This window comes from Notolepis coatsorum (genome assembly GCF_963971535.1).
Source record: "Notolepis coatsorum genome assembly, chromosome: 17".
In the NCBI taxonomy this organism is placed as follows: domain Eukaryota; kingdom Metazoa; phylum Chordata; class Actinopteri; order Aulopiformes; family Paralepididae; genus Notolepis; species Notolepis coatsorum.
This window is the reverse complement of record NC_140181.1, coordinates 18,203,437-18,222,719: the sequence shown is the minus strand read 5'-3', so window position 1 is coordinate 18,222,719 and position 19,283 is coordinate 18,203,437. Positions and strand designations below refer to the sequence as shown.

General features: G+C 39.8%; 1 protein-coding gene across 1 annotated transcript; it reads right to left on the bottom strand.

Annotated features, from left to right (window-relative positions):
* On the bottom strand, nt 1-18,083 carry terb2 (telomere repeat binding bouquet formation protein 2; the record flags this gene model as incomplete). Its single annotated transcript, XM_084333360.1, has 4 exons — nt 1-101; nt 6,381-6,520; nt 8,539-8,620; nt 18,023-18,083. 4 exons carry the CDS (start codon nt 18,081-18,083, stop codon nt 1-3), a joined length of 384 nt encoding a protein of 127 aa, XP_084189486.1.
* Between the last annotated feature and the right edge of the window lie 1,200 nt (nt 18,084-19,283).

Below are 19,283 nucleotides of genomic sequence, written 5' to 3'. Positions count from 1 at the left end.
TCATCCTTTATCCCCGAGGGGAGATTCAGAGCCCCTGCCCATGAGTGGCGGGCAATGATGAGGGACGCCTTGGACATTATGCCCCTGCTGCCCAATCTTCTCTGTGGGTGAAGGGGGGCCAGGGGTGCCATCCTGTTCGAATCTCACCTCAGAGAGTCGCCTGTTTGTATCCCACCTCAGACATGACAGGTTAAGGAAATGAATCCCCATTACATACACTGATCAAGTAGTGTGGAATACAATGGTACAATCATTACATACACTGATCAAGTAGTGTGGAATACATACCGGCTTTCCCACCCCCTAATACTGCCAATTGTATTAGTATGAACGACCAGCCAAGCCGGAAGCAACGCAGAGAGCTGGGCTCGAACTCAGCATCTCCTGCGTTAGTGGCGAGAGCCTTGCCCACTGCGCCACTTAGCCGCCAAGTATCGCAGAGAAATTTCAAAGGTACTCACAGTTGCACAAGGGTTTCGGACAGACAAACCAGTGACTGCTCGTCCATAGAGGGCGCTCGGGCGCCGCCCCCCCTGGTTGCCCAATATTTTGTTTGGGATTTAGACAATAAACATGTTTAAAATAAATAATAATTACTCATTTTAAGTGTTTGTGTTTAAAATGCACAATAACGTTAATATATAAAATAGAGCTGCCGCGGTATTGATGTTTTCCTTACCGCACAAATTTGCTAAATATTTCCTACCGCCGCGGTATTACCGCACACACAAAAAAAAAAGTGAATGCATTTTTTTTTGTAGTCTACTCTTTATAGCATATAGCCTGCCTCTAGTCTAAATGTCTATCTTTAGAGGATGACTTTGCAGCATGAATATTGTTTGGGATTCGGCATGCACGCATTCGCTATTAAAAGTGAAACACTGATTCGAAGTCTCCCCTCTGTGTCGCGGGCAGGTGTGGTAGCGGCGCGCCCGCCGGTTACCCCCCCCGACCCTTTCTTATTATTATTATTATTATTATTATTATTATTATAACGTTACTACTTATGATTACAAAGGCATTCGTTTTGTGGCATTGACGTTATATAGTTACACGTTCGTATTTACCGGACCATAGCAAGGCAAGCGTTACTCAATTCATATCTTAGTTCCTTTCTTTGCTCAGAGTGTGCCGAGTTGTACCCATTCTGCGGTCTGTTAATAAAGTTTTCAATCAGACAAGTGTATAGAACGAAGGGCTTTTATTATAACATTTCGTTGCAGTAAAATCATTATGCCTCGTTCCCTGAGGAGCGACGGTAATCGACTCCGGACTCCGGTCTCCGGTGGGAGCTAACGTACTATTAGCCGTGTTGTGACTGAGCTCTGATCAATGGCTGAGATTCAGGAAGTAAAAGCACTGCAAGATGCTCCAAAGTGTGACGCGTCTCTCTTCTGACCAATCAGTGGTCTGCAATGTTTCACGTGACTTTTCTGGTACCCAATAGGGTCGCTTGGAACCTCGATAGAGGAGTAGGGTATATCTGCAGAGCCGCAAGCCCAACGAGAGGAGAAACTTTATTTATTATTATAAAAAAACAGCGGTGATGCGGTATTCAGCCTACACTTGCGGTGGACGTGATGTAACAGCGATACCGCGGTAATGCGGTAATCGCGGCAGCTCTAATATAAAATATAAATCATTGTTTTGTGCATGATTCACGTCACTCCTGATGACATCTACCTCCAAGCCTGGGCGCATAGACTTAACGCGCACTGCGTATGCGTCACTGCAGCCAACGTATCGTCGCAGCCAATGTAAATGGATCAAATAAATGTAGCCTATTAGGGTCTTCAAATATGATGTCTGGGGGGCGCGTTTTCTAGCGCTCGAAGCAAGCTCAGTGCGCCACTGTACTCAGTCGTCAGACAGAAAATAATGTTTGGAGGAGGAGCCAGGAGTATTTTCAGATCGTGAGTTAGCTTAGCTTGTGCTTGCAGTGTTGGATCTAACAAAATGGATTTATATGGACACTTTATCATGGAAAGTTCAAGCCCGGACCACAAAACAACAACAAGTAAGTCTATTACAATATGTACTGTTCTGTAGTTACTGAAACTGATTGAATATGGCAAGATTCAAGAGGTTTATTTGTCACATACACTCTCTCTCTCTCCCACACAATGCAGTACGCACAGTGCAAACGCACCAAAATTGACTATTGCACAACTGATTTTTTTTTTTTTTTTTTTAAATCTACGAAGGGGGAAATGCCCCCGCGTGCCCTTCCTACTATACGTAGCACCAGCCGCCACTGAGACAAACGCTAGGGTTTGAAAGCTCTGCGTTGTTAATAAACATTTTAAATAATTTTTATAAACTGGTCAACACTGCTGATCACAGCGCAGGCGCATCAGGCAGCCAAAGACTGAAATAAAGCCTGTTTTGAGCAGTATTGACCAGTTTATAAAAAATATTTTAAATGTTTATTAGCAACGCAGAGCTTTCAAACCCTAGCGTTTGTCTGTCCGAAACCCTCGTGCAACTGTGAGTACCTTTGACGCAATTTCTCTGCGATACTTGTACGAGAAGCGTTTTGATGGAGAGAAAAGCGAGACAGACTTAATTGTAGGAATTTTACATGGTGGGATAAAGGACTGTATTTATTCACTCGGTGCATCAGTCACGAAAGGGGCTACTCGCGCCCTCATTCCGGGTGCAGATCAGTGAGCCAGGATTCACCATTGCACTCCCTCTGAATGTCAACTGCAGGATTTCAGACAGAGAAATCATTACATACACCGATCGAGTAAATTGCATGTTGAGAAAACTTATCTTATCATATCATCCCATGCTGCAATTTCTTTCTGCTGCTCAGTTTTAACAATAAACAGCTAGTCTTTGTATGGATTTGCCATTAATATACATTTCTATCACAATTTAGCATTCACAGAAGCAGTTATACTACAGTTGAGTGTTTACAGGGACAATGTAGCAGATGTACAGATCAGACTATGATACTGTGTTGTAGGTCTCAGATTGTACTTACTCTGTGGTCCTCTACCCACTGAGACTGAACTGTCTTAATCACACTCTGTGAGTGTGTTTCCCCCATGAGAACTACTTAACAGACTGTGTTTTACAGTTTTGTCTGTATGCAAACCGTGTATTCCATCGTATTGTATAAACGTGGGTGTGAGCACAACTCATCCCACACTGTTATTGTATGAGAACTGCCTGACTGTATGCAAAACCTATAAGGCTGAAAGTATTCTTGACCAGGAATGTGGGAGAATATAATAAATGTGTAATAACAATATGTACATTGACAAATGACTGTTTCAATGAACAAGGCAGTCCGGTAGAGAGAGAGAGAGAGAGAGAGGAAGTATGGGAGATAGACGGGGGAAGACATTCGGCAAATGTCGCCGGGTCCGGAATCGAACCTGGGACGGCCGTGTTGCACCGCAGCGCTGTACGTGGTGCGCCACCCTGGCACCCAGACGGCATAACTTCTGTTTTGAAAATACTGTATATTTATTTAGTAAGTTGTGTAATACATGGTACAATCAATCAATTTGCATGCATGTTGAGAAAAAGGGTACATGGGGCATGTAAACATCTGAATTGATGAACCTTGTTTCCATATCTTTCCAGACAGCAGACATTAAACATCTGAATTGATGAACCTTGTGTTTCCATATCTTTCCATATAACATCTGAATTGATGAACCTTGTTTCCATATCTTTTAAATTTGCATTTGTTTCCAAAACACAATACAGGACAGGTTATTGTGTTAAATCAGTATAGAATGTGACGCCTAGCGTAACTTCCGCTCTCTGTGGCTGCCACAGCGACTAGTGAGGGGCTCGCTCCGCGGTTGCAGCTGGAGGCTATTGACAAAGTGTGAACGTTGGTGTTTATTAACCCTTTCACTAACACACTATGAAAGGTTAACCTTCTGATTTATGATGAATTGAAAATGGGGGACCCTGATGTAAACAAGACGAAAGTCTTTCTCTGGTCTGCATCCCCTTAACAATTACTGTATTGTACCCATTCTGCAATCTGTTAATAACATTTTCAATCAATCAATCAATGGTAGTGAAAGGGTTAATTTGGACAGAAATGACTATTTCAAGCAGGTTCCCAAATCACTTCAGCAGTTATAAGTGAGATTCATATCATTTCTGTGCTCCAATTATATTAATAACAAACTTACAACCATTGCTGAGCAATAACCATAGTTAGTTTAGTTGTTTCCAGGCATTGCGTATTAAGTTCAATGATATAGTATTATTGAAGGATAACATTAATCTTAGGATTTACTGGACTGACTGAACTTGACTTATCACTTCATCACTGAAATAACATGTGTTCTATGACAGTATATGTATTTCTATGTCAGTAATATACATGTATCTCCCCCCCCCATGGACTGGACTTAATTTAAACAAATATAACTACTGTAATACATCATGCCACATCAGTGATAATGTTTTAAATAAAGAGAAAATGAAACAAGTTGTCTGTCAAAATGTTACATTTATTAACTTTAGTTTAATGTATACATCTGCACATAAAATCAAGAAATGCAGATAAATACAATGGCAAAACAAACACAACATTGGACAACGCAATATCTCCAGCTAGAGTGTTTTGATGGCCACTTATTCTTCTCAAATACATGTTTTCATCTTCACAAACTCCTGCCTCGTCAGTAGCAAGGAGCCTGATAGACAGAGCATCCCATATGTCCAGGGCGGAAATCACACAGTTTGCCTGAATATCTCCTCAGTTGATCTATGCTGATATACCCTAGAACAGATAAATCAACAGGAAAAGCTCACAGCTGCAATTTAAGACTATACACGGCATCTTGGAGAATTGTACATGCCTGTTTCATATTCTTTAAAGCTGCAATAATTATTTTCCAACCACTAGAGGGCAGCAAGGAGCCAAACCGATCATTTTAAATACACAATCTTATAAGAGATTCACTGAAAAAAATACAATATGGGTAAATGCTTCACCTACAAACATAACTGTTCTGACAGCACAATATTCATTTAATGAAGAGATTTGCTAAAAAAAAAAAAAAAAAAACTTCATAGGTTTATAAAGAAAGGCAGAGCTAAAGCACGGGCCGGGTTTTGACCACAAATAATAAATGATAAATGACAATAAATGATGGAATAACAACAGACTGGCTGCTGGTGGGGCCGGGTTTATTGAGTAGGATACCATGACTCAACAAGACCTTATAGCAGGTGGTCGGTCATAAGAGGTTTTGAAAATGTGAAAAATACGGTCAGAAAAGTATTATTGTATGTTTAATATTAATCGTCCTGGTAGGACTGGGCAATATACCAACAATAACTATAATTTATTGTCTATTTATGTTATTGTATTATGCCCATATTATGAATTAAGATCCATCATTTTGTCTAAAGTAATGATAAAAAGTTAATATTGAGAGATTTCTCTCAAAACTATTTCTGAATGTTAATTGAATTTTTTTTTCATTTTGATACATTATTAGACTTCTCATTGTAAGCCAATAATGATGAACATCAAAATAAAACAGATTATTCTACATGATCTTCCCCCAAATGTGGATTGATTTGTCCTTCTAAAAATGCCTTCTCCTACTGTACATATTTCATATAAAACATGGCAAAGAGTGCATGATTTACCTGTAACCATGTTATTGACTGGATAATCCCGTACTTGACAACACAGAGTGGCTTTGTTTTCTGAAGAACCTGTGTCAGATTGTTCAAAGCTGTCAAATAGAGAGTACCAGTTTAGATAGATAGATACTTTATCAATCTCCGCAGGAAATTGGGCATCACTAGCACACTATCACAGCATTGCAAGATAACATTTGTTCACACATTCACGGCGGAGGCAACCATGCAAGGTGCCAACCTGCACATCGGGCGCAATTAGGGGTTAAGTGTCTTGCTCAAGGACACTGCCGGGAGGAGCGAGAATCAAACCGGGAACCTTCCGATTACCAGACAACTGTAATAAACGTATGTCTATGCACCACTATAAGGAGAAAGTAGTAGGAAACCAACTGTAACATACCTGTGGCTCATGGCTTCTGTTTCAGGAGAGAGAATATCTTCTGTCTGCTTACTTAATCTCTCACGTGAACCCTGTAAAAACACAATGCCATCCAACATATTAAACGAAGGCAATTCAAGTGATCTTCCCGTGTGTCTGAATTGGCATTTCATTGATGGTCGTTGCCATGTCTAGTACCTACCTGCCCAATTGGTTGAGCATCTTCTTGATCCCAAATGAAGAACCTTCCAGACACTTTTCGGACTTCTAAAACGATACATGATACTTGTGTAATATTTTATAATACCTAAAAACCTGTTTTTGTGATTTTGTGTGATTAATAATAAATAATCATTGGATTGCTTACCATCCTGAACACAGGCAGGGGGCAGCACATAGCGGCCAATACTCACAGACGTCACACTCCGGTGCTTCTCACAAGCAGCTAGACACAAGCTGTGAAACACCGTCACCTTGTTCCCAAGATAATCTTTACTCTCAAATATCCTGTAAATGTAAAATGCAATACTTATAGTATCATAAAGGGCTGTAGGGGAAGGATTCATATGATTGTGTCTCTGTAATTGTTTGTTGGAGTGGGGATTGGGGACAATTTAGGTTTTGGTTCCATCTCTGTTCCCATTTTGGTCTCAGTTTTACTACTAGTAGAGATTGAGATCTGTCATTCTGTTGTGAGGAAGACACGTGACTGTCAACAACCATTGACTGCACTCATTAATTTAGTTTTGACAGTAACTGCACCCGGGCCCATCAAACCGAAGCAGGCTATGTCCTGGCCCTGCGTGGGGGAAATGAACCTCCCACCAAGGTCAGGACCGCTGAAACCTGCTCAATATTCTGCCTCAGTCTACAAGCACACTCATTAAAACAGGATCTTATGTAATAACAAATAGTCATTGTATTTAGACAATAAAAAAAACGCTTGTTGTCCAATTTTTCTAGCCTTTTCTCTCTTTGAAGCACTTGAGTTTGGTACGGTTAGTAATTTCCTCATCTATCTTCAACTGTAGTAGACCCAACTCGTAAAATGTTGAAGAAATAGTGTCTGCACTTCACTACAAGTCTGCTCTCCATCGGGTGATGTCAGTTTTATGGCTGATTATTACATTTCCTCCACACAATCTCCTGCCCCTTTAATTATTAAATCCATTATTTATTTAATTATTATTCTAGGAAACATAATTAGGCTGTTTTGTTAAATTTCCCATTTTCTCTAGTAGTGGTTGTAATCTTCCTGCAGGATGAATGTAGAGCGAACACTGAAGGATATAACATTCATTGTTGACTTTACCAACACATCCCCAAAATGAACCAAAGCTGTCGATTTGAGAGAGCAAAGCGATGCAGGGTGAACTCACTGTCAGGCTTTGATCCAATAGGGATCTAATATCATCATCATCATCATTAGGTGGCTTCTTCGTTCCGAAGGTTGCCTATCACTCTCCAACCCATTCTGTCCCCACTTCTTCTCTCCAACTCCGTGACTCCGCCTCTCACTCCACTCCAATCACAGACATCGTCTACCCAGCCTCTTCTTGGTCTTCCACTTCCTCTCTTTCCATCCACCTTCCCCATCACCACCTTCTTGAACATCTCCCCGCTGGATCCTCTCAGAACATGCCCGCACAACTCCATCTTTCTCTTTTTCAACCTCTCCAGCAGCTGTCCCCCTTGCATATCCGCTCTTCTCAGTACCTCCTCATTCTTGATCTTATCCTTCCATGTTATCTTCAGCATCTTCCTCAGTGTCCACATTTCAAAAGAGTCTATCATCCTCTTTGCCTCTTCATTCAGCGTCCATGCTTCTGCTCCGTATGAAAAGACTGACATAACATACGTTTCCAAAATCCTGGTCTTCGTTTTCCAACTTATGTTTCTTCTCAATAATTCTTTATGGTTCCAGAATGCGCCCTTTGCAATTCCGGTTCTTCTCTTAATGTCCATGTTAGCTCTTCCACCTTCACTGATCCAGCTTCCAAGGTACATGTACTCCTTCACTTGTTCAAGTTTTTCTCCATCCACCTGTATTTTACAAACAGTTCACCGTTGCTTAATAAACAACTGTATCCGGTGCCATGGTGGCTTCTTATGACGATCAATTGCAATCGGAATTCCATGGTCAGCACACCACTGCCAATGACTTCAGCAGGTATCCATGAATGAATGAATGAATGAATGAATGAATGAATGAATGAATGAATGAAAACTTTATTCAACAGATTGCAGAATGGGTACAATACAGTACAGCTCAATACACACAATTGTTAAGGGGATGCAGACCAGAGAAAGACGTTTGTCTTGTTTACATCAGGGTCCCCCATTTTCAATTCATAGTGACATTTATGACATACATGACGATGACATCATGACATTTATGACATACAGGTATTTATATAGTACTGTTACATTTGTGACATATACGATATGCAAATATACAGTAGTTAAGTTACCCAGAGATCCTAACAGAAAATATATACATACATTACATATATATACATGCTCACCTTTGAGTGTCAGGGCATGTAGCATCCTCGCTGAAAAGGTAGTCTGCTGTCTTCCAACTGGCAACGACTCCACCTTCAGATACTAAAAGGAGATATACCGGAATCACAAAGACTAACTAACTAATTTCTTATAAAGGGTTGGGGTGGGTGGGTGTTATTGATCACTTTGGCTGTGTACCTCTCGTTTAGTGTTGGAGTGATTTTAGTTTCTTTGGAGTAGCCTAGCTACTATTCAAAAGGTACAAAATCATAGAATGGTAAATGGCTGCATTTATATAGCGCTTTTATCCAAAGTGCTTTACAATTGGTTCCTCACATTAATTTTACCCATTCACTCACACACTGACGGCGAAGGCAACCATGCAAGGTGCCAACCTGCTCATCGGGAGCAATTAGGGGTTAAGAGTGTCTTGCTCAAGGACACTTGGACACGCTGCCCGGGAACCTCTGGTTACCAGACGAGTGAATGAATGAATGAATGAATGAATGAATGAAAACTTTATTTAACAGATTGCAGAATGGGTACAATACAGTACGGCTCAATACATACAATTGTTAAGGGGATGCAGACCTGAGAAAGACGTTTGTCTTGTTTCCATCAGGGTCCCCCATTTTCAATTCATATAGACATTTATGACATACATAACATACATGACATTTATGGCATAGGGACATATAGGTATTTAGTGCTCTATCTCACCCCAGAACACTGGTTATTGGAATGTTCACATTATGCCAAGGTGCCATTGTACTATGTGGCATGGAGCAAAGTGAACTGAGAGTTGCTGTCAATATTAATCTTTCCTCACTGCTTGCCAGAATGGAAACATACTGTAGAGAACACACATTTTCTAGCCAAGTGATTTGCTCATATAGCTAAATAAATGTAAGCCCTAATTAGCTGATTTATTTTCTAAGAGGCAAGTTTGCAATAGTTTATGCAGTATGCGCAATGAGGTGATGGAGGAACTGTATTTTTGTAGCAGATAGTATAATTGGCACTTGTGTGACCTTGTGTATGTTGTTGCTTACATTAATCAAAGTGTATAGCTAGCCTATATATGTATACATAAATTAAGATCTCCTTTAATTTAATTGGTTGTGTAATTTACTTTGAGTGTTGTAATCCTCTACACCCATTATACCATTTGATGAAAAAAAAATATATATATATATATATATATATATATATATAATTGCACCTGGTATTGTAACCTTGTCTGTCTCAAAAACATAGTGATGCAGCTAAAATCCGTCAATGTTTTCCAATGGTTAAAGGCTAAATAAATCACAACCCTTGGACAAGTAATGTTAATGCATTACATTTTGTGTTGAAAGTGTAGCTAATGTTAATTAGCTAATGCTAGCTAACGTTGATTATAATCGAACAGCTAATACTGACCCTTGTATTATAATTATTATATAAAGCTACTTACGCCAACAGTTGATACGTCCTTGTGGCACACTGTTTGAAAACCACGCAGTTCTGTCTTGAAACATTGCCTATTTTTATTTAAATTGTATCTATATCACTATTGAGTTAGTGGGGAAAGCTAGCTAGCATGACATCTGACCAGAATGCTGCCGAGTGACTCTGAGGCCAGTATTGCGTCGTGTGGGTGTGGTGGTGACCAGCGCCCTCTGGTGGTGACTGTGTCGAGGTGGAGCGTGGAGACTAGGCGCGTGCTTGCATAACGTATAATAATAATAATAATAATAATAATAATAATAATAATAATAATAATAATAATAATAATAATAATAATAATAATAATAATTTGAAGAGAGAAGCGCCTTTCTCAGACTCAAGGACACTGTACAAGGAGAGAGAAGCTATATAAAAGAAAGGGTAGATAAAAATATAGGGGGGGGGGGGGGGGGAACAATTAGTTAGATAAAAAAAAAAGGAAGCAAGGTGCTGTCCAATTGACCTATCGCAAAGCCACGCCCTAAATGCCTGTTGTCCAATCATATTCGATCACGTGCGCGGCTCCCTGTGGAGGATGAAGTGGTAAGAAGAAAGTGAAAAAAAAAAAAAAAAAAACTAAATACAGAAAACAAAAACAAACTTTTAAACTTTGTGTTTAAAACTGCCGCCTCTAAAATGTCGTTTCACATTGTATTTGAACTTACTTACTTATGATGAATTGAAAATGGGGGACCCTGATGTAAACAAGACCCGGGTGGGCGGGGTCAGCCCCCGACCCCCTCCTAATAGACAGTCTCCTCTCCTTATATATTTTCTCCCACCCAACCACCCACCCACCCCCTCCTAATGTACAGTCAGTCTCCTCCCCATCATATGTACTGTATATATTTTCTGTTAGGATCTATGGGTAACAGTACTGTATATTTGCATATCGTATATGTCACAAATGTAACAGTATACTATATACCTGTATGTCATGTGTCCCTATGCCATAATGCCCTGATGTCATGTATGTTGTGTATGTCATAAATGTCACTGAATTGAAAATGGGGGACCCTGATGTAAACAGAACAAACGTCTTTGTCTGCATCTTAACCCCCAACTGCTCCCGAATAGTTAGGATGGGTTGAAAGCAGATGACATGTAAAATATACTCATCAATGAAGAGATTATATTCTATTCTAATTCTAACTATTTATTTGCTACCTAGAAGCATTGCAATAGTTCAGTCAATAGTTCTCATCTTCCCGGGGTCATGACATTTCACACGTTCATACTGGAAATTGCCCCGTTTAGAGACGGTTTGTTTTCCTAAACCGTATTGGAACCCAAAATGGGTCCCACTTGAAGGTACTTTCCAACATGAAATGCTGAATACATTTTTCCATTTAGACTGAACTGGTAGCCTCTGCTGCACTACTGTATCCGAATGTTAATTACAGTTACTATTGTAACGGTCACAAATGTGCCTATTATATTTTTGTGTTATTATTTAGTTGCAGTGCCATGTTTAGTCACTAAGTGGCGCTCCATTTGTACCTGATGTAGCAACAGGTGTAATTTGATTTAACTTGAGCCAGTAACTCACTTCCTTAAATCAAAAACCTGTAGCTACATCATGTACAAACAATGGAGCGCCACTTAGTGACTAAACATGGCACTGCAACTAAATATAGGCACATTTGTGACTGTTACAATATGGGTAGCCATTGTGTAATATGGGACCATAGAAACGTAGGATTCAAAATCCTAAACGAGTCTTAATGGGTTCTTTACAAACAATGCCGTTTCACAAATGTCAACCCAACACAGTAATGGTATTAAATGTAGATGATTCCGCACCAACACACAACTTGCTTCTCTGCTCACGTGACTTGATTGGCTGCTGATGTATTGGTCCAAAGTGGAACTGTAGTCAGGGAAATTAAGTTGGATCTCTTTACACTTTTTATGGCATAATCTTTTTTACATTTTGGGCTCAGGCAGGGAGAGTGTCGAGTCACTGGTCATTGGTGTTAAAGTCAGTCGAGTTGAAAGTCTTATCACACCTGCGGTAATATGGCCATGGCTCAGGGTAAAAAATAAATAAACAAGCAAACTTGTATCACGTAGAATGCACCTACATCCAATAGCAAATACTTTTTTACTTTTACCAGAGTAATAATTTATCTGGGTATTTCTACTTTTACTCAAGTAAAGCAATTGTGTACTTCCACCACTGCTAACTTCTAGAGAATCAAATGTTTGTGAATTAAAATGCGAGTGCCCTTGAAACCACCTGAAGAACCCCTGAGGATCCCCAGACCCCACTTTGACAACCACCAAGAGTCTTGGACCGGATTCCAGCGCAGACATGTGAACATCAATGAATTATGGATTTATGGATCGACTGTCATGCTGTACACAAGCACTAAGGGAAAATACTGATAAAATATATAGAGGTTTGGTTCTTTTTGATGGTGAAGAGATACAAGATATGGTGTAACAAGGCCCAGGACCGTAAGACTTTGTGATAATAAGTATAGAATAGCCTGTATAATTTGATAAAGGTCAATAATGCAGGCCATGTTAATAAGCCAGCAGGATAAAGCTTGTGCAGTATTTCATTCATAATAATAATAATAATAATAATGCATTTTATTTATAAGGCGCCTTTCAGGACACTCAAGGTCACCGTACAACAATTAAAAACAGTTAATTAACAATCACAATTAATTAAAAAAATATAAATACAATCAATTAATACAATAAATAAAACAATAAAATACCATCAATTAAAAAAAAAATCAGACATACGCCTGCCTAAACAGGTGGGTTTTGAGGTGGGTTTTAAATGGGATGATGGAGTCAATGTTCCTGATGTCGGGGGGGAGGGAGTTCCAGAGGCGGGGGGCAGAGCAGCTGAAGGCTCTTGACCCCATGGTGGACAGACGGGCTGGGGGGACGGTCAGGTTGATGGAGGAGGCAGACCTGAGGGACCGAGTGGGAATGTTGATGTGGAGGAGGTCGGACAGGTATGGAGGGGCGAGGTTGTGGATGGCCTTGAATGTATGGAGGAGGATCTTGTAATCAATTAGCCCCTTACGTGACTGCGATGTGCAAGCCTGGGGCTTTAGTGACCGCAGGCTAAAGCCCCAGGCTTGCACATCGCAGTCACGTAAGGGGCTAGTAATCAATGCAGTGTTTAATGGGAAGCCAGTGTAGTTGGCGTAGGACGGGGGTGATGTGACTGATGACAGGGGTTCTGGTTATTATACGGGCAGCAGCGTTCTGGACCAGTTGGAGTTTATGGAGGAGTTTGTGGGGGAGACCAAAGAGAAGGGAGTTGCAGTAATCTAAGCGGGAAGTGACGAGGGAGTGGAAGATGCTGTGAATCCCAGCCTTCTTACCTCGGTGAAAGAAAATTACGTGGAAATAAAAAAGATTCTAAAAGAAAAAGGGATTCGGTTCCAATCACCGATGACCGCTCTGAAAGTGTACTGGCAGGAAGGCACCAAAACCTACAGCAACGTACAAGAGGCAGCGAGGGACATACATCGGGATGGAGAGAGGACGCCGGGACGAAGAGAGGGGGGAAAACCCACATATACACCCACCCCGATGGAGAGACTGGAGAAGATGCGCAGGTGGAACAGAGTCAAGAAGAGGAGGACGGATGAAAGATGGGGATTGGAGATGATTCGAGACAGAGCAGCTGAGGAGAGTGACAGAGGGACATCGGAGAGAAGCACAGGGAGAGCGCGAGGGACCGGACCACGATACTTCAAAAGGAAAGATAAGTACAAAACAAAACAAAAACATTTGACTAAGACCATGACTAAATGTGAAAGATGCATAGAAATACACACAACATAGAATAAGAGTAATTGTAAACATAAAAAAAAAAAAAAAGATAAAACTTAAACAGAGAGAAGGCATGTGATACACAGTACAAATTAATGTGGACATAAAAATGACTGATTCTATGTCTCTGAAAATGACTGACAGAGAGAAAAACACACGTTGGACAGATTGTGTGTGTGTATATGTGTATGTATATATATGTATATATATATATATGTGTGTATGTATGTATATATATATATAAATATTAAAAAAAAAAAAAAAAAAAAAAAAAAAAAAAAATCATATTACCGGGAGCTCAAGGACAGGGCAGCACACAGACAATGCTGGACTTACATGGTGAGCTTTCTTTTTTAGCCACTAGGGGGAGCCCTCTCAATAGGAGAGCCTTTTCTCCCCACCCCCCAGCAGGGGATAGAGGAAAGAAAATAAATACCTCTGACACCATGGAATTGTCAAACTTTGTGAATGTTGTAAATGTTTATTATAGTTCTTTGAATGTAAGTCGAGTAGAGTTAGCAGTGGCTACAACTACAAATATTATTTTATGTGACATGGGTAGAACGGGAGATCATTTCGAATGGAAAGATGACACAAATTAAAAGTATTAAGATGATGTCGCTGAATGTTAATGGAATGAATAATCCAATCAAAAGGAGTAAGGTGATGACGAAGCTTAGAAAAGAGGAGGCTCAGGTTATTTTTCTACAAGAAACTCATCTAATACAACAAGAACATGAAAAACTGAAGAGATTCGGATACGAGAATATATTTTATAGTTCTTTTAAACAGAACCTTAGGAGAGGAGTAGCTATATTGATTAAGAATGCAGTGAAGTTTGAATTGATTAAAGAAGTGAGAGATAAAGAGGGGAGATATGTAATGGCCAAGGGGAAAATGGAAGGCCAAATGGTAACATTAATGAATATATATGCACCCCCAGACAGTGAGAAATACCTATTTGAAACAATCTTTGATATTATAGCAATGGAAGGGGAAGGCGTTTTAATCTGTACAGGAGACTTCAACGTAGTATTGAATTACGACATGGACACGACAAGCACAAAGAGATGGAGAACACACATTAGCAAATATATGAAAATACAAATGACAGAATTAGGAATCACGGATATATGGAGAGAAACACACACACTAGACATTAGAAAAATTAGATTTACCATCGATAGGAAAGGAACAGAACAAAATATTAAATGCAGAGATAACAGAACAGGAAGTGGGAAATGCGATCAGTAAAGCAAAGAACAATAAGTCACCAGGTAGCGACGGATTCCCTTCGGAATTTTACAAAACATTTAGACAGGAACTGAGGCCCATATTAGAGGCAGCATTTAGACACACAATGAAAAAAGGAACAATGCCACCCTCATGGAAAGAAGCCATAATTACTACGATTCCAAAGGAAGGGAAGGATAAGGAACTATGTAGTAGCTTCAGACCAGTGTCCATACTTAATGTAGATTACAAGATGTATACATCGATAATAGCCAAAAGATTTGAGACATTTATGCCAGATATTATAGACGAAGACCAGACCGGATTCATTAAAGGAAGAAAAACACAGGACAACATAAGAAAGACAGTGCAGATAGTAGAGGAGATACAAAAAAAAGGAGGAAGTGCAGTACTAGTTAGCCTGGATGCAGAAAAAGCATTCGACAGTGTAAGCTGGATATTCCTATATAAAGTATTAGAGAAATTTGGACTAGACAAAAACGTGATGAAAACAATTAGGGCATTATATCAAGAACCAACGGCAAGGATTAAAGTAAATGGCAACCTGACGGACCGGATCAAACTAGAGAGGGCTACAAGACAGGGCTGTTGTCTTTCGCCGACGCTCTTCGATATATTCATCGAACCACTGGCTCAACTAATTAGACAGACCGGGGACATCAAAGGGGTGGAGATAAGGGGAACAGAACATAAATTAGGACTGTTCGCAGATGATGTGATAATATATATGAGACAACCAGACACAAGCTTCCCGACACTGATGGACTTACTGACAGAATATGGATATTACTCAGGATATAGACTTAACGTAACAAAGACACAGACCTTAACATTGAACTACACCCCAACGACAGAGATCAAAGACAAATACAAGATTAAATGGGATATGGACAGGATCAGATACCTAGGAGTGAATATTACAAGAGAGGTGGAGGGACTATACGATGCAAACTATACACAGATTAATCAGAAAATCAAACAAGACCTAGAAAGATGGACAGTAATGCCTCTAGACTTTAGCTCAAGGATCGAAATGATAAAGATGAATATATTACCAAGGTTACTATACCTATTTCAAGCTCTACCTATATTAATACCACAAAGCCAGTTCAGGGAATGGAATAAACAGATATCAAGATTCATATGGGGGGGGGGGGGAAAGGCCAAGGATAAGATATGTGACTCTACAATTACAAAAGGAGAAAGGAGGAATGGCAATACCTAGTTTAGAAGATTACTACTACGCAGCACAGCTGATAATAGTAACATGTTGGTGCAACGAGAACTATGAAGCCAAATGGAAAGACATAGAAACAAAAAATGAGGGACTCAAAGTGCAGGCACTAATAGGAGACAGGGAGCTATACAGAAGAAAGGAACAACTAATAGACCCAATTACCAAATTCACTATAAATATATGGAACAAGATAGTAAAGAAATACAAGCTAGAAAAAGAAACCAAGATACTGAGATGGATAACGCACGACAACAAATTTAAACCAGGGAAAGAAGATCATGGGTTCAAAAGATGGGAGAGGGGGGGCATTACAGCAATATGTACAATAACAGAAGGAGGGGAGATCCAGACTCTACAAAAATTGAAAGAAAGATTCGGACTAGAGAATAGCGACCACGTTAGATATTTACAGATTAGGGACTACTACAACAAGGAAATAAAACTAGACAAAGACAAAGATCAGAATGGGATAATTAAGATAATGGTGAAAGCATACGAAGGAAGGAAGGGGGGGGATATCAGCACTATATCGGGCAATAATGGACAGCAAGGACATCACAACCAAATATATAAAGGAAAAGTGGGAGAAGGAATTAGAAACGGAGATAACAGAAGAAGAATGGTATAACATATGTAAGATACAACACACAACCACAGGGTCAAGGATATGGAGGGAGTTTGGGTGGAAAAACATAATTCGATTTTTTATAACACCAGAAATACAGGGCAACTATACACCAACACAGAAACCATGCTGGAGAAAATGTGGACAGGAAATAGCAAACCACACACACATATTCTGGGGATGTCAGATAATAAAGAACTATTGGGAAGAGATAGGAGGGATAATAAATGAAATAGTAGGATATGAAATACCCCAGACAGTATTGTATTTAGGGAACTTAACACAGGAAGGAATGCAGGGGAAAGATATATACTTGATTAAGATATTACTAGTAGCAGCCAAGAAAGCACTGACGAAAATGTGGTATAGAGTAGAAGCACCGACGAGGGAACAATGGGTGGGGAGATAGTGGGTGGGATACAGGAAATGGAGAGAATCACATATAGGCTGAGGCTACAAGACGAGAAGTTTGAAAAAGAAACGACATCACAGGAGAGTGAAAAGGAGACAAGAAGAAAAAACGAAACGAAAATAAACTATGAAGGTACCAAAGAACCCATGTCACTTTTTTCTGTATTTTTTTCTGTATTTTTTTGTATTTATTTATTGTTTCTCTCTTTTCTTTGTTTTTGTTTAGCTGTGTTTTTTCCTTTTCCCCTTTAGTGAATTTATTTTAGGTCAACTTGTCATTCGATTTCGATATTAATTTTTCTAATATCAGCTATATCTTTTAGTTCTTATCTATCGAATTCTATTGTACTGTCGTTTATAATTTTGACCGCCAATTGTATTATTGTATGTGGATGTTTTGTTTGTAAAGCAAAAAACTGGAAATAAAAATTTAAGTATAAAAAAAAAGAAAGAAAATGACAACTCGTTTTTGGGTGGAGTATCCCTTTAGACACAATGACACTAGGTAGTCAAAATGAGCTGTTTAACAGATGGGTGTAAATTGATGGATTGTTACAGGTCCCCTCTGTTTCTCATCACACTGGCTAAAAGCTAACTTATTGTAACGTGTAGCTCCTTAATTATAAACAAGTTGACCTCTTGTATTTTATAAAGGGTGTTTGGTTCCACTTTGAGCGCTACCTACGACCTTCAGGGGGGTGCAGCCTGTCGCCAAGGGAGACCACCATAGAGATGCAGTCGCCCATGGCAACAGATTCTGAGATGGGGAGTCCCGTCGCTCAGCCTGTGGATCTGCTGCTGACTCTGGAAGAAGAAACGATGACTCCCACAGGTAATGTATCACCTGGGCGTTACACCTTTACAATACTGTACTGGGCTGTAGGACCGGGTGTAACTCCATGGATATGTTTATTAACCCTTTCCGCGGAGCTAATGATGCTAATGATGGAGCATCGCCGTCGGTTGTGTGATTAAAGGGCCAACCTTCTGTCGTGTGACAGTGAAAGGGTTAAATACTGAACACAAGCTGAGTGAGTAGCTAGTAGGATGTTTAGGAAATATGGTGTCCTGTTTCTTTTTGTGCTCACATCATTGACACTCTCACTCAGTGGAGTCATTTCAGTAAAAGCCAAGGTATGGCGAGGAGGGAGGGGGGTGAAGGTTTTTTTTTTTTTGTCAAATCAGTTGTGCAATAGTAACTTTTGGTGAGTTGTTTCTATACAATTCACTTATATATTTTTTTGAACAAATGTTTTTTTATTTTAATTTTTTGACATGACATACAAACCTTTACAGTAGAAATCCACTATAAAACACATACATGCTCTTACTCGTTCCCCCCCCCCCCCCCCCACCGGACCCCCCTTGAATACATCCATTATTCCGTTTGATACCAAGGATTAATAGTTCATATAATGTTTTATCCTCTCCACCACCCCTAACCAGATTTCTATGCTGGCTTCATTAATACCTAGAATTCGTGCGGTAGATATCTCCAGGTAAATCACATCAAGATATGTAAGAATCCATACCCTCCGGCACATTTTATCAGGTTGAATCCAGCGTGATGCTATTAGCTTTTTGGCAGCCGTAGTACCGGACAAGATTAGCCTCTTTATGTGTACAGAGTGTGATACCTGAGAGACATCATTCAGCAGCAATACAGAAGGCATTACAGGTATTGTCAAATACAAAAATCCTGATAATAGTGTGGTTATTTCTTCCCAAAATATCTTAACAGGCGGACATTCCCAATACATATGCATAAATGTACCATCATCACCGTTTGTACATAAGGAACATCGAGAGTCTTGTTTAAGCCCCATACGGTTCAATCGAATAGGAGTTAGGTAAATCCTATGAATAAAATTAAGATTAATCTGTTGATGATCCGGGTTACGTGACGATAGCCGAACGTTTTCCCAGACCTCAGCCCAATCAAAATC